This window comes from Candida tropicalis, assembly GCF_000006335.3.
Source record: "Candida tropicalis MYA-3404 genomic scaffold supercont3.2, whole genome shotgun sequence".
In the NCBI taxonomy this organism is placed as follows: domain Eukaryota; kingdom Fungi; phylum Ascomycota; class Pichiomycetes; order Serinales; family Debaryomycetaceae; genus Candida; species Candida tropicalis.
The window spans coordinates 714,130-730,271 of NW_003020049.1; the positions used below are offsets into that span (position 1 = coordinate 714,130).

General features: G+C 29.7%; 4 protein-coding genes across 4 annotated transcripts; all 4 read left to right on the plus strand. All coding sequences in view use genetic code 12, as the record gives it.

The window, feature by feature from the left end:
- Positions 1-380: 380 nt before the first annotated feature.
- HEX3 (SUMO-targeted ubiquitin ligase complex subunit) lies at positions 381-2,240 on the plus strand (the record flags this gene model as incomplete). The annotated part of the gene is made up of 1 exon (XM_002547052.1): positions 381-2,240. One exon carries the CDS (start codon positions 381-383, stop codon positions 2,238-2,240), a length of 1,860 nt encoding a protein of 619 aa, XP_002547098.1.
- Positions 2,241-2,791: 551 nt separating this feature from the next.
- CTRG_01405 (uncharacterized protein) lies at positions 2,792-3,829 on the plus strand (the record flags this gene model as incomplete). The annotated part of the gene is made up of 1 exon (XM_002547053.1): positions 2,792-3,829. One exon carries the CDS (start codon positions 2,792-2,794, stop codon positions 3,827-3,829), a length of 1,038 nt encoding a protein of 345 aa, XP_002547099.1.
- Positions 3,830-5,547: 1,718 nt separating this feature from the next.
- CTRG_01406 (uncharacterized protein) lies at positions 5,548-8,442 on the plus strand (the record flags this gene model as incomplete). The annotated part of the gene is made up of 1 exon (XM_002547054.1): positions 5,548-8,442. The coding sequence occupies one exon, from the start codon at positions 5,548-5,550 to the stop codon at positions 8,440-8,442; it is 2,895 nt and encodes a 964-aa protein (XP_002547100.1).
- A 4,857-nt stretch (positions 8,443-13,299) lies between these two features.
- Positions 13,300-14,580, plus strand: CTRG_01407 (uncharacterized protein; the record flags this gene model as incomplete). The annotated part of the gene is made up of 1 exon (XM_002547055.1): positions 13,300-14,580. One exon carries the CDS (start codon positions 13,300-13,302, stop codon positions 14,578-14,580), a length of 1,281 nt encoding a protein of 426 aa, XP_002547101.1.
- Between the last annotated feature and the right edge of the window lie 1,562 nt (positions 14,581-16,142).

Sequence of the window (16,142 nt, forward strand, 5' to 3'; positions counted from 1 at the left end):
GTGAAACTGCCCAAATCACATTCTCGTTTCAGTAAAAGAAAGAAAGAAAAAAAAAAAGAAAAGAAACACACTGTGATACTAACAGATTAACCAAAGAAGGAATTGTCAATTAGAAGTAGAAGGATATTGGTTGTTTACATCCAACTTACAAGTATTAGTATTACTGAGTCTCCCTATTTTTATACATCCAAGACAAATAAGACTATTTTATACATAAGAACATTCGCCTGACACTTACTTGACTACTTAGCCACCCTTTTATTTGTTTTTTTTTTTTGTTTTGTTTTCACTATTATTTGAATCGTGACAATAAGTAGTTTATCGCCACATATATAAATACAGAACATATTCATTTTGACACTATTATTATTTTACCAATTATGAATTCAGATCGACAAGCATCGGGAGAATCCCTACCTAAGAGGAGAAGACTTGATAATGTATCCATAGAGAATGATAATATCAATACGATTTCAGCAGAACAACAACAGCAACAACAACAACAACCAGACCCATCTGAAACCAATATTACTAATAATGAAGTTATTGAATTATCAGATACAGATAATAACAATGAAACTAATATTGTGGAAAACGCACTGTTAATTTCGGATTTTCTGGATGCTTTATTTGTTCCTGATGATCCTGTACCTACTACTGACGTAGTTGTGGTGGATGACGATGATGAGAACAACAATGATGATGATGATGATGAAATTGAAATCATTAATGTGAATACAATAAGTCCAACTCCAATATCACATTCAGAGTCAAGAAATAACCACACACATAACAATGAAGCTGATGAAAGTTTTGAAGATATTGAAATTACCAGCGAAAGACGTGTACCAGAATCAGAAAGGCTTACTAGATATGGTCATATAAATAATGATAGTGGAATATCATTTGAAGTCGTTCCATCATCTCATACAACACCAAGAACTAATAGACTATATACACCTATTGGAGATATCGAAATTACAAATGATGATCTTGTGGCTCGTGAATTGGCTATGATTAATAGAAATGGCCAACATCATTTTACTAATAATCTACAATCTATTGATGAGAGACTACGTCAATGTCATATTAGACAAAGAGAATTACAAAGAGAAAGTGAGAATCTTCGACAACGTGAGAATGCTTTAGGATCTTATAATGCTCGAGTTTTTACAGAACAACAATTGTTACAATGTGAATTGACTGAAAGACGTCGAAGAAATAGAGAGGCTAGACAACCACAACGACAACGAGTAGCACATTATCGTTCGAGAACTCCAAGATTCTTTTTTCCTGGTGATGAGGTGCGAACAGTAGAAGAAATTACTCCACGACTTCGTGAATTATCAAGAGAACTTCAAAGTACAGATAGTCGTCGTTTGGAACTTGGTAGGGAGCGACGAAGAATTGAACAAGCTCTATCGTCGGTTGCACAGCAAATTGAGCAACTTACAAGAATGAGAAATTTTCATCAACAAAGAACTAGATCCAGACCCGTGCAACCTCCACAACGAGGTACTACAGTCAGAGTTGTGGGGAGTAATTTTAACATGATGCCAAATTTTGAACATTCTGGAGTTGGTAGACGAGGTCCATATTCTCCGGGTACTCGTTCTCGATATGAAGCTAGTATATTGCGAGTACTTGAAGAGCATCCCTTTCAATTTCTAGTAAGTACCCTTGATGGAGATTCTGATGCTGAACGTGATATCGAACGACATATTATGGCAAGAATTGAAGAAGACACTAATCAAATGCTAGATAGTAGAATTGCTCGTGAAGCTGGTTTCAATAAAAAAGTAGTTGAAGATAGAAAAAAGAGAATATCCAGTGAAAAACCAAATCATACTAGTACAATTAACAAGGATGATCATTTGGTATGTGAATTATGTAATATTGAATTAGGTGAAGGGGTCCCCGAAGATTTCCAAGGAGATGTTAGATATGATTCAAAATTCCAGCATTATTGTCAAGAATATGAATGTACTGCGCCATGGTTTTGTATTTATCCTTTCACGAAAGTTGATATTGACTTGTCTAAAAGAGCATTTATTTCCAAATGTGGACATTTATTCTGTGGAAGATGTGTTAAAAATATTGGTAATAGACCAAAAAGAAAAACGAAAGAATCGAAATTGATTTCAATTAAAAATCCAAACATTTATGCTCCTGCAAAATGTCCTGAACCTGATTGTGCTAAAAGATTCACAGCTAAAAGTTTCACGGAAATCTATTTTTAAGTTGACGCATATGTATTTATTTTTATAGATATCATAATATAATGAATGAATCCACGAGTATTGAATTGATTGATTATTTTTGTTTTTGTGCCTGGTTCAAGTTATTAGTACAGTTGGTAGCATTGTTGGTCGTGTGTGTGTGTGAAAAATAGTTTCTGTCAGTAGCAAAATCTAAAGATAACCATCATATGTGAGCACATGTGTAAATTATACTCTTTTCCAGGACGTGAAGATCATAAACCTGATAATTGTATCATATTGTTCTATGTTTTTATAGTTTAAAAAAAAGGAAGAGTTAAACATGTTGTGATTGATAAAACAGATAATTGAAAATTGTTTACGAATGCATGATGAAAAAGGCACAGATCAATTATTGTCGTCAATGCAACGTTATGAAATTCCATCATCTTTCGGAATTCTGTTTTGTTTATGAATTGATCTGTAGATTGAAAATTTTTTTTTAAAAAAGATTTTTTTTTATATTTGGTTTTTTATATTATTTTATTGATGAAGTTTTTTTATTTCAGATTGAAGTTTCGTAATTTTGAAGGATGAATATGGCTCATGTTATAAATCAAACCAATTCAATTATGACTGGAGAAATGTCTAGAGATGAAATGGCACACGAATTAAATATTACATCTGATGATATTGCGAAAATTAAAGAAATTGTTACTAAATATATTCAGTACCCTGAATTTAGAACAATTTTAATTAAAACTTTAGATGATTTTGAACCAGGTAAAGAAGAAGAACCTAAGAATGAATCAAAATTGAAACCAAAGAATAAACATACTAAAAAGAAAAAGAAGGAAATCCATCAATTATCAAAAACAACAAATAATAATTTGAATAACAAGGATGATGATAAATTAGAGAAAATAGATGAAGAAATAAAACTGGAAATTGATGCTAATATAATTGAAGAAAAACGAATCAATAAAGAATTGAATATTTTTTTCAAAGAATTAATATTTTATGAAAAACAAGCTGAAAAAGCAATTGAAAATTCATGTTCATTTGCATTATTACCTACTATATCACCATTAAAAGATGATTTTATAATTAGAGGAAATCATGATAAAAAAAGGGTTTTTAAATTAATTCAAATTCAAGAATATTTTATCCAAATTGGAGTTCCTTTTAAAAGATGGCCATATATTATAAGTGATTATCTAATAGGTGAAGATTTAGAAAATAATTATCAATTATTGATAAGTGAAAAATTAAAAACCGGAGAATTATTAGAATGGAAAGAAATTGCAGAAATGTTTATTAAAACTACAAATTTAAATAAAACCAATCGTCAATTATGGATTAAATTAGTTGGAAATAAACCAAAACCTGGTCAAAAAGTTGTTGAATATTTAGATAAATCTTTAGAAATTTTGATACTTACTGTTAATTTTAAAAATAGAGATAAACCTATTAGAAATATAATATTAGGACATTTAGAAAGATTTTTTGAATCTAAATTAAATCAAGATGAACTGATTTTTGAAGAAAAGGATATTTCATTGTTTTTTATTAAATTACGAGAATTATTTCAATATGATAAATTTCCTTTACATAGTGAAAAACATAAATGAGAATTTATCATCTATATTGAAAATACGAACTACCATTAATATATCTTTAAATTTTATAAGAATTTGCTAAAGCAACAATCTAAGATTCTTGGTGTAAAACCATATCTCTCGTATTTTTTGTGATTGAAATTAGGAAAGTTTTGATGCAAAATTCACACAAAAAAAAAAAAGAAAATGAAACCAAGATCGTCCACCTTTGAATGAGTGCTTGAGTAATGACGTAAATTAATGCAAACCGGTAACCAGTTGAAGTTATACAAAATAAGAATGCAATTAATTAACAAATACAAGTAAACAAAGTCAAATGGAACAAAAAAAAAAGGGGAAAGTCTAATCAAGAAAAATAATGAACAAGGGGGGACATGAAGATGATGGATGAGGAGGTGTTCTTTTCAAGTTGTACAATATCCATCGATGAAATATATAAATAGAAACGATCTATATCTTGAAACGATAAATTGATCAAATGGAAGTTGTATATTATCGCGATTACATAATTAACGAAAGAAATGAAATTTATCAATTTACATATTAGGTAGGTATTTAGTCATTTTAAATAAGATGTACATGAACTATTTGACTTCTAAATTGTTCTAAAAATCCTTCATTGAAATTTAAAACTAAAAATCTCCATCATCTAAACATTTTGCCATCTTTAATTTCCTCTATACCCCTTCCATCTCCTCCTCAACCTTGAATACTACCCTTTCGATACTTCATTGAATTCAGAAGACCAATGTTACCCCATTTAGAAGGGGTTATGATAGGTATTATATACTTTTTTTTTCTTTAACCCAATTCTGGAAATATCATGTATTAGTACTTAAAATAAGCCCCATAGCAAAGTTGTGATCAAACAATAGGAAATTGATTGTCGTAAAGTGATTAACAATTGATTTCCCAATCCGGAAATTATTTAGTTCTTAATTCCTGGGTGGTGCACGACCTGTATTTGAGATTATTTGCAATCAAAAAAAAAATTCATTTCATCTAACAGGTGCACGTGACATACAAAACATGACACGACAAAAACAGACTACCAACAGTAGATGAACTAAAACAAGTAATAAGTTTTCATCCCCTCTCTCTATATAAAGTATTCCACTTCTTTGAACAAGATAAAGGCTTGTATTTAACCATGTCAAATTGCTTAATAGCTAAAAGTAGTTATGCCCCTGCAAGATTTTAGTTTTTAATCTGATTTCCCAATTAGGAAATTTTGCACTTTAGATAATGCGGTCGTGCACCGACCAACATTCTGGACTAAACGTTTTCTGTTTCTTCATTTTTGCTGCGAATTACCAAGAAGAGACTTATTACGTTAAAAGGAAAGTATGATCAAAAATTTCCAATTTCCTAATTAGATTATACTTTAATGTTAAAAGGTAATAATAAACAAATATATAAATGAATGCAATTATCCTCCTTTTTCCTTCGTCTATTGAATTTTTTTTTCTTTTTCTTTCTTTGCAAGATTTTTAATTTCAAAAAATTTTTTTTTTCTTATAGTTTCCTTATACCCATAAATTAAAACCCACATAAAACTACAACAAATAAAAAAAGTAATAATCAACAACCAGTTAATATACCCTTTCACATCGGATTCAGCTTATTGATTAAGAGATTCCAAGTTTTGTTTATTATTATTACTATAACTAAGTCACTGAAAAAAAGAGAAATAGCAATTTTTAGATCTATTATATTTTTTTTTAAAAACCATGTCTGAATTATCATTAAGTCCATTTGAAATTGATCAAATTCAATCTTCTTGGAATAGAATTTCCAATAAGAATAATTTTTATAATGAATTATATTTAAATTTAATTGAAAAGAATCCAAATTTAGGTGAAATTTTCAATCATGACGAATCAGTAATTACTCATCATGCTAAAACATTTGGTGATTGTTTTAATTTTGTTGTTTCCAATATTGAAAATGTTGAAATTATTGAAGAATTCATTTATTCATTTGTACAAGAAAACCAACGTTTTTCACAAATGTCAACTAAATATTTAGAACCAATGGGAAATTCCTTAATTTTAACATTGAAACAATTTTTAAGAAGTTATTCAACAAGTGTATTGGAATTAACCTGGGTTAAGGTTTATGTTTATTTTGCTAATTCAATTTTACAAAATGAAGAAGAAATTGTTTCTGAAACAAGTTCACTTCTGGATGATTATTATGTTCCACCTTTAAATCTTTCAAGAGAAAGATCAACTACTAGTAGAAGACAATCTGTTGATACACTTCCTACTCCACCACCAAAGGAGAACTTTGAAATTAAATCATCTCCATTACCATCACCACCACATGAACAACCAGTTGAACCTCCTGTTATTGGATATGATAATTCTAAACCAAATCAAGTATTGGATAAATTTAATTCAATTGAAATTGATTTGAAATCAAATGATAAATATAAAGGTTTTAGAAGATCAGTTGATGTTGCTGCATCTCCAGTTAAAGTTGCCATTCCAACCACAAATACATTTCAAAAAACTTCTAGTCATATGTCTGCTACTTTACAATTGACTTCACCACAATCAAATATGTCTTCTTCATTAAGAAGTATTTTAGATAATGAGGAAGATTACTTCAAAGGTTCTCCAAAACCTTCATTTGATCCAAGAAGAAGAAGAAATGGTAATACTAGTGGTTATGCTTCTCCAATCACTACTACTCCATCAAGTCCAAGAGTACAATCTAGTGCTTCAAGTTTTACTGATAGAGCTTTTGAATCTCCAAGAATGGTTCCTTCTGCTGTTATGTCTCCAAGAATTGCTCAACAACAACAACAACAACAAGAAGAAACCGATAATGAAGAATTTGTTACTCCAAGTCATAGTAGAAGAGGTTCATTTTCTGAAAGTAATGGTTATTCAACTAGTTCATTATTGGCTAAATTGAAGAAATTCCAAGATCCAATTGATACAGCCGTTGAAGACGATGAAGAGGAAAGTAATTCTGATAATTTATATGAAGCACCTTCATTTGATCCAAGACAATTGAGAAGAAGAAATGGTGATTTGAATAAACCACCACAACAAGAACAACATAGAATTCCATCTCCTGATTCATATGAATTTGATGAACAAGAAGAAGAAGATTTATTTATTAATAAAATTAAATCTCAATCTCCACCAATAAAAGAACAAAAGGAGGAATCTAAGAAACAAACTGTCCCTGAAAGATCATTATCTAGAGGTGGTATCACTGGTGGCACTTTTGATTATCAGTCATTTGGTTTGAAAGGTTTAGCTCCAATTGTGGAAGATGATGATGTTTCAAGTAAATATGAATCTGATGGTGAAATTAGTAATGATAAATTGTCAACTAAATCAAGTAATCAATCTTCTTCTGCTTCATCAACTGATGGTGATTCAAATTCAAGAACTTCATCATTGTCATTACATAATTCTGACTATAAATCTTCATTTGTTTCAAGTAATGGAGAAACTGATTCTTTGGGATTGAAGAATTCTTCTCATCCATCTCATTTACGTAATGAAGTTCATTCAAGAGCTACTTCAGTTGCTACTGATGATTTCCAGTTTGCAATGCCACAACAAAAATCAACTATTGGTCATAGAAAGAATAATTCTATTTATTCATTGGGTGCTAAATCATCGATGTCTATGAATTCTGTTTCTTCCACTGGTAGAGCTTCATTAGGATTCATGAGATCTTCATTTGTATTGAAGAAGGAAATTGAAACCCAAGGTTATAATCATCCAGAAAATGTTGTTATGCCAGGACTGATGTCTGTTCCAGTTAGTCCATCATTGAATAAGAAATCATCTAATGACTCATTAAGACCTTCAAGAAATTCAATTTATTTGAATAATAAAGCTAATTCAGTTTCAAGTTTTGCTGGTTTAAGAAATAAATATTCAGGTTATGCAATTGATAATAATTCCCCAGAAGATTCTTCTTATGATTTGCTTAATTCATTTTCTCAATCTCCACCACCTGTTCCATTGAAGGATAATTTAAGAACTTCACATTATAAATATCACGATGAGCAACCAAAGAAAAAGAGTGGATTATTAGGTAGAATATCATCTATTTTTTCTTCTTCAAAATCTTCTTCTTCATCATCATCTACTAAATCCTCACCAACTCAATCAAGAAAGAACTCAGTTACTGTTGGTTCAACTCAAGATTCATTTGTTGGTGTTGGTAATATGTCAAACTCAAATGGTCGTGAAATGACTGCACGTGAATTCTATCAACAACAACAACAACAAAAGCTACCAGCTCCATTATTTGCCGGTGGTAATAGTAGAAATTGTTCAGTTTCTCATATTCCTCCAGTTATTCATAAAGTTGAATCAAGTGGATGTTCAATTTCAAATGTTAGTTCAAGAAAAGGTACTACACCATCAATAAGTGGTAGTCGTGGAGGTAATTCATCACAAGTTTATGGATATAAATATGGATCCAATCATGATTTAAATTCAGTTTATACTAGTGAAACAAGTACTTCGGGATTTTCAATGTTGAAAAATACTAACAAGAGTGATGTTAAATTTGTTCCTCCATTAACTAGACATACTAGAAAGGGTAACAAATATAATGTTAAGAAGGTTCCTTATAACATTTGGAAATAATTATTCCAAAAAAAAAAATAAGAAGGAATGATTATAGCTAGAGAGAGAGATGGAAAGGAATAGGAAATGAGTTTTATGGGCTGTTTTTTATTCAGAATACATTAATAATTTTTTATGGTACCTCTATTTTTTTAATGATTGTTTATTGGATTATTGTTTGATGATGATAATTTCTAGGACATCGATGCTTTCTTCTTTTTGTTATGTTATTTTTGAATAGAAATTTCCCCCCCCACTTCCACGATATGCTTTAGTATAACTTGTTGCTTATTGTTGACTGTCTTTCGCTGCTTTTACTTCACATTCTAATTATATTTATCTACTTTTACATGGTGGTTTTAAATTTATTGTTTTTTTTGCTTCTTCTAATTGGATGGTTTATTGGTTATGGATTTAATTCTTGATTGTTATATCTTTCTATTTTTTATTTAACTTTCGTCACGGTTTTCGTTTATACTTTATTATTTCGTGTTTATATATCTTATTTCGTTTCTTTATTTGTATAGTAGTACGTTGAATATTAACAATAGTTTCCTTTCTTGATGAAATTTTAATGTATTTTTTTTTAAACATTGTCTTTCTTTTTGCAACTTTTCTTTTGTTGTTGAGAACAATTGTTTCCATAAACGGTTAAAATAGAATATCTTGGTTATAATAATAGAAGGAAATGTTTTAAACTAGAATAGGTAATAATTGTTTTGTTAGTTTGTTACTCCACAACTTCACGTGATTCTCATCCATCATATTTCCTATAAATCTTTGAATAATTTCTAACTCGAATAAAAGATTCGAGTTATTTGAAATCGTCGTAATCACAATTAGTATAACATTCCATATTAGCGGGTATATTTTGTGATTTCTCATATCAAATTTTATTCAGTAATTTGAACAAGGCTAAAATTCCATAATTCCAAAGTAAATAAAGAACACAATGTTTATGATAGTAATTAATAAAAGCTGCATACTTAAATTATTATCTCAATAAAGAGATACAAATAAATTATTGTCCATAACCCATAACCATACACACAAAGAATCCAAGAAAACCCACCTAAGTTCTTTTGTGTATATGATAGAACAAGTATGAGGAGTATTAATATTGGTTATGTATACTTCTTAGTCTTACTTCCACTAATCAACTCAGCATAAAAATGGCATGATATTTTTGTTTAAATGAACTAAAAAGTTCTATGGATTAACCAACGGTGCATACATTCAGTAATTCTATTAGTGATAGTAAATAGTCAAGGGTAGTTCTTATGGACCACTACTGTACTTCCACCCTGTGTGCCTATACTGTATCCTTTTATTTTTGGACTATGGGTATGCGATGGGACCCGCCGGAGATATTTTTCCGCAACTGCGAAAACTCAGAAATGAAAAAAAAAAAGAAAAAAAATTTTTCCGTAATTTCGATTTTTGAGGACAAATGTAATTTGTGATTGGTTGGAAGTAATGACGTTTCAAATTGAAGGCGAGGTATTAGGCGACTCAGCAAATGTAGGATAAGAGGGGAAAGAACTAGTGACGAAGAAAGCACAACTGAAACGTTTGTAACATGTAGAGGTTTTGATTTCAAGGCGTACTGATGAATCATTTCAATTCTTTCAATAACAGATAGAAATCAAACTTTTCCAGGAGAGCAGAAGTGTATAACCGCCTTGTAATTATTGATTGATATCGACGACAGATATTTACGATGGTGGAATTATCAGAGACAATTTAAGGAATTTCATTCCCGATGAACCCTAATCTTTAAAATTAAAAGAATACAATGAAACATACAACACATGCACAAACTCTCTCACACACCATCCATGGTTACAGAGATATACACACGATGCAATTGTTATTATTGTAGTTATTATTATTATTATTTGGATAAAGTTTGCAAGTGAATGATTATCAAGATGATATTTAACATTGATTTTATAATTAATCCCTCCTCGGGTTAAATCATCATGCAGTTCCATTATTCCGATAGGATGTTGGTTTACCATTAAGTGAATAAATGAAACAGAACCCTTTCTCCTACCAAAAAATTAGTTATGTTTTTTATTTATTTCTTGTTAGTTTATACACATCATCGTCTAAAAGTTATTTATCCATGAACTAACTTCAAGTGTTTAGTAAAAAAAAAATCAATTGAAATTGCGTAGAGTTGATGATTCACAAAGATATAGATGAGCATGGCTTATTATTCTAGAAGGTCACATAAGGGTTTATCACTTAACCCAATTTAAGAATTCTTCATACTCTAGAATAGCACATATTTGACTAAAAACTCATTCCATTAAGGATTGTGTACTCTGAATTTTAGTTTTTTTTTTTGCAATGTTTTGATTTTTTAATTTGAACTTGTGATAAATTTTTTGTGACAAAGAAAAATCAACCAAGAGCTCTGAGGAATTATAATTGTGTCTTATGTAACCAATGACATGTTCCTTGGAACCTTTCTTGTTGACTGTAACTAAAGACGAAAGGAAAGGAGAGGAAAGCAGGAATAAAATAGGACGAGTTTGTGTATCTCTATTATTGTTCTTTGTCTTTTTCTTTTGTATTCTTTTGGGTTAATTTTTTTTTTCTTTTTATTCATATTGTTCCTTGAACAATGAATTCTACGATGATGCTGATGATGTTACCGATGATATTGTTCATTAACATTACTAAACAACGGTGCCTTAAATTATTTCCAAAAATCAATTTAAGGTGAATACTACATCTTTGAAAGGGTAGGCAAATCCACTCGCCATAGATAATTTTCGAAGCCTGATATATACATAAAGATATAAACTTTTATTCGTTATTAATAATGTTGTATCTGTTTAGATGATTTTATTATTTCTTTCTAATTGCATGAAGATCTCTCTTCCTCTTTTTAGTTCCCATTGTCCTAAACTGAAATTTCATTGGGAATTTGTATCTCCCATCTACTATTTTATTTTTTAGAGCAGAGTTAATTCTATCATAATAACAGGATTATCAAAGAAAGAATAATAATAAAAAAGACACACACACAGAGAGACTCACCATATTAAACTTGTCAGTGACAAATGCTAGCAAACATGTACCTTGTGTTTTCTTGTGTTAGGATGACTAAGTCATATAAACCCAGAACTTTTCTTCATTGAAAGGGAATGTTTAAGCACAAACTAAAAAATAAAAAAAAAAATAATAAATTCTTTAGTTTAGTCCAATTCGCAGTTAATCAATCAAATCAACAAACCACCACAAACGGAATTGTGTTAAAAAAATAACTTCATAGATAGTGGCTACCTGCAGTACTCTGTTAATGAATGAAAGTAGGTTAGGAGTTAATGTGAGGTATTCTCCAAACCAAACATACCATCCGGGGGGAGGAGAGGAGAAAGAGTAAACAACATTTGTGAGTGTAGAAATGTTCACAAATATTCATGGAGGAACAGAAAGGGTTAATACTCTTACTCTTTTTTATTGCTGAAACAAATCTTTAGGTTGGGTAGATGAATGACCTTAAACATCTTCCTCCTCATCTTCATCATCATCCCAACAAATTAGTTAACTCAATCAAGTAATAACTCACCTTGGATTTAGACTTTAACTTAGTCACAACTGTAACACATTAGGGAAAAAAAGGGGAGCAGGCAGAAAGTATAATAATAAAGGACAAGGCAATTATTGACATATGTAATATCCGGTGTTTTAGTAATAAACTTGGCTTTTATCTTTGTAATTTTCTTGCAATTGGCATTAATCATTTAATTATCGCCACTTCAACCAATGAACTTTAAGAGATTGTTTGAACTTAATAACAGTTTCTTTAAAATTCTCCCATGGATAAATTGTTGTGTTTTTTTTTTGACTTCAATACAAGTAGATCATTTTGCTTATTTTCATACCACATCTAAATTCTCTAGCAAACAGATAAAGCCAGCTTGATGGTGGGTACACATGGATTGATTACAGTTGGTCTTTTATCTATGGTCGTGCTTTAATCAATCATCACAATACCGAAAACGCGGATTAAGCAAATTTGCATCAATTATGAATGCAACACGAAACCAATAGGGGATTTACCATACAACAAACAATGATCTACAATGCATCATACATAATACATCCTACTTGTCGGCATACATACATTCATTCATTCATGCATTGTTCATCAATTACTCAACCAAAAAGCAATACAAAATACAACAAAATGAATTGTCCATATTCATTACGGTTACATACATAAGCACCACAATTATACAAAAGAAGAAGATGATGGTGATGATGAAGAAGAAGAAGAGAAGGTTGAGTAAGAAAACTTTTTTAATGCAATTATCCCATATCACAAAACCACATGAACACAGAAGCGAAGCTGTAAAGGCTTCCCTTTTCTTTTGAAGTTTTATATATAAATTATAAATTATAAAACATTATTGAAATCTCTTCAACAAAAAACTTTTTTTGAAAAACTTTTTCTTTTTGTTTTTATATATATTTAATTTGATTCTATTTTCCTGTTGTTCATAATCATCAACTACGTTCTTCAACAAAGTAAAATCCTATTTACGATATCTATTACCCTATAACTACCTTAACTCCACCGTCATTTCAAACGTTTGCTACTTTCTTTCGTTCTTTATATTTTAACATTTCCACTGGTTACTAGATTAGGTTAAGGACAAAATTATTTATCAAATATTATTTTCCTTTAACCCATATAGCGTTTTCAGTACTGGTATTATTCATTCATTTTTATTCTTAACATTACTGGTTAACCTTTTCACCTTAATTATTATTTGTTTTCATTACTATATATAATAGACCCTTCATTTCCTTACTCCGTCATAGTCATTTAATTATTATCTTTTTTTTTTTCCTGTCATAATGGTAACTTCAGATCATAAACCAAATCTTATGTTTTCCCAATACGAAATTGCCAACATTAAATCTGTTTGGTTATCCTTAGATTTATGTGAAAATTTTAGTGATAGTAATATTTGCACCAAAAATTCCATTCCTATGTTTACTTATAATAAGATTAATATGGAAAGATTCCAAATTGAATTGGGATTAAATATTTTCAACAGTGAATTGACATCTCGAAATGTCGTTAGAATTTCAAATTATAACATTGGCTTATTAGATAGATATTCCATACTATTGTCTAACCAAAATGTTGAATTAATTAAAAATGATTATCAAGTTGACTCATTTATAAATCTAATTACTATTATGATATATCATTTAGAATATGGTAAATCCGTTCCTCAAGATTTCATTGTACAATTAGCTAAAATCAATTCAAGATTATATTCCATAAATTGTCGAAATTACGCCATTTTGGGAAATTCATTAATTAAAACAATTGCATTCTTCTCAATGAGATTTAATGGTGATAAAAGACAAATATTCAGTAAGTTTCTTTCCAAGTTATTAACAGCATTGGTTTATTATTCTCATGATTCTGGTATTATTAATATTGCTCAAATTCATGATCATTTATCCAATGGTAAATCCATTCATCAAACTATTTCAAATAACCTACATGACAATCAAATTCATCCTACTTTAACAAATGGTTCAACTTCAACAATTTCAAACTCTTATAGTCCACCACGTAAATCAAGTACAATGTCAATATTTTCACAACCATCTGAATGTACTGAAGATTCTTCACTTTTATCATTAACAATGGGTGATAATAATTCAGAAATATCATCCGAGATCCCTCCTGATGAACAACTGATTATCGCAAATATGACTAAACCAATTAATTTTAATTTCAGTGAAGGTATTGCTGAAGAAGTTGAAGTTGAAGAAGCTGATCCAGAAGCAGAAGAAGCTACAATTACTCAATCTTATGATGATGGTAATATTCCTGATGATTCCTATGATTATCTTAATTCATTTGGTTTATCAGAAATTGACAACTCTCCAATTCAAGAGCCTGAACTTCCTTCAAATAATGATTTTGATGATTTAAAGAGTTTAGAATCTACGAAATCAAATATGTCGTCATTTAAAAACTGGAATAAATTCAAGAGAAGTAAAAAAGAAAAGAAATTTGTTAGTAAGAATTTAGTTAGAACTCAAACTAATGGTTCTTTCAATTCAATTAGTCGTCGCTCAGTTGTCGGTGAAGATGATGGTTGTGTTGTCATGTAGTTATTATTATCATTTATCATATATTCATTACGTCTATTCATTTCATTTCATACGTCATAGTATTGTCTTAACTATTTTATTTTATTTTATTAAATATAATCTTTATATTTCTAAACAAAATCGAACCTTTTGTAATTGTAAATCCTTTTTTTTTTGTTTTGTAAATCTTGTACTTTTTCATTTCATTCCCCCTGACTATCAAAAATATTTAAAACAATGTGCTTGTTTGTATTAGAGACAATCCTTATTTTAAAAGAAAACCAGCTTGAATTTGCCATGTTTTATAACAAAGCATTTTCAAAATTCCTTCATGATACAAGTTCACAAATCTAAATATAGTATTAAATTATACTAAAGCATAATTGAATTCAATTAAAATTTAATTGAATCTTAGTAAATCTTTTTTCATACTAACATGCTTTCAAACTAATTTGTAATTCTAGACCGTAATTCTACATCTAATTTTTTTTTTTTAGTTTTAGTTTTAGTTTACATGAGCTCCTGATTTACTATACATCTTATTTGATGTTTCATGAATGAATTTCCTAAAGTCATCATCACCACTTATAAACAAACAGAAAAATAAAATCATGTTTGAATTTCGCAGTCAAATTTCATATAAACTCATCAAGATTAAAAGATAGAGCAAAATTAATGCAATATATTTATAGGAAACGATGATATTAGAGGCGTTTAATGAATATCGCCCAACCTGAAATTTAATTAATAATAAAATTCCATACTGATGGTCATCTCTTTTGATTTTTTGATGCATCATTATGAGTAGTGATTGTGAAATGATGTCAAGTCCTATACTTACATATTAATACCTAAGGAATGTTAAATTCCTGCTTTCCATTAACAAATTTCAAGTTAATTTTTTTTTTATGTATATTTTTGTATTTCATTTGTTGGGAATATTCTAATGTATTACTACCCGCCTTCATCTGTGCTATTTATCCGTAATGAAAAATGTACATCCTGTAGTTTAGTAAGTCTTGTGCCTGAATATCTTTTTATTACAGGGTTGAAGGTTCAAGGTCCTGAGGTGAGATTTACCAGAGAAATAGAACACAACTAAGAACTTCCAACAAACAATAAAACAAAATGTAGGACTATACTTGTTGGGTGGATTTACAAAGATTGACAGGTTTCTTTTTACCCTTTGTTCAGAAATGGATTATCCACTGAAAGCTGCTGCATAGCCAATTCTTACTCTATTATTAAGGTCTCGACCGGTTTTTCCCTGAGTTACTGTTCCTGATTTACCCTAAAATCTGAAATTGTAATTAGACAATCATATGTACTAAATAATGTCACGTGTCTTCAATTGTTTTAAAAAAATATTCTATATCAATTTTAACTTGTTTCATTTACATGCAGATTATCTCACAATCATGTTATCTTCTTGCCACCATTATGATACATGTGTGTATTTGTAAATCTATGTAATGCAACTATCCACAATTCATGTAGTGATTTCTTTCATGCTTTAAATCGCGGATTTTATTATGCAAGGAGAAAGAGAAGCAAGGAGTAAAAGACAGGAGAGTAGAACCTGA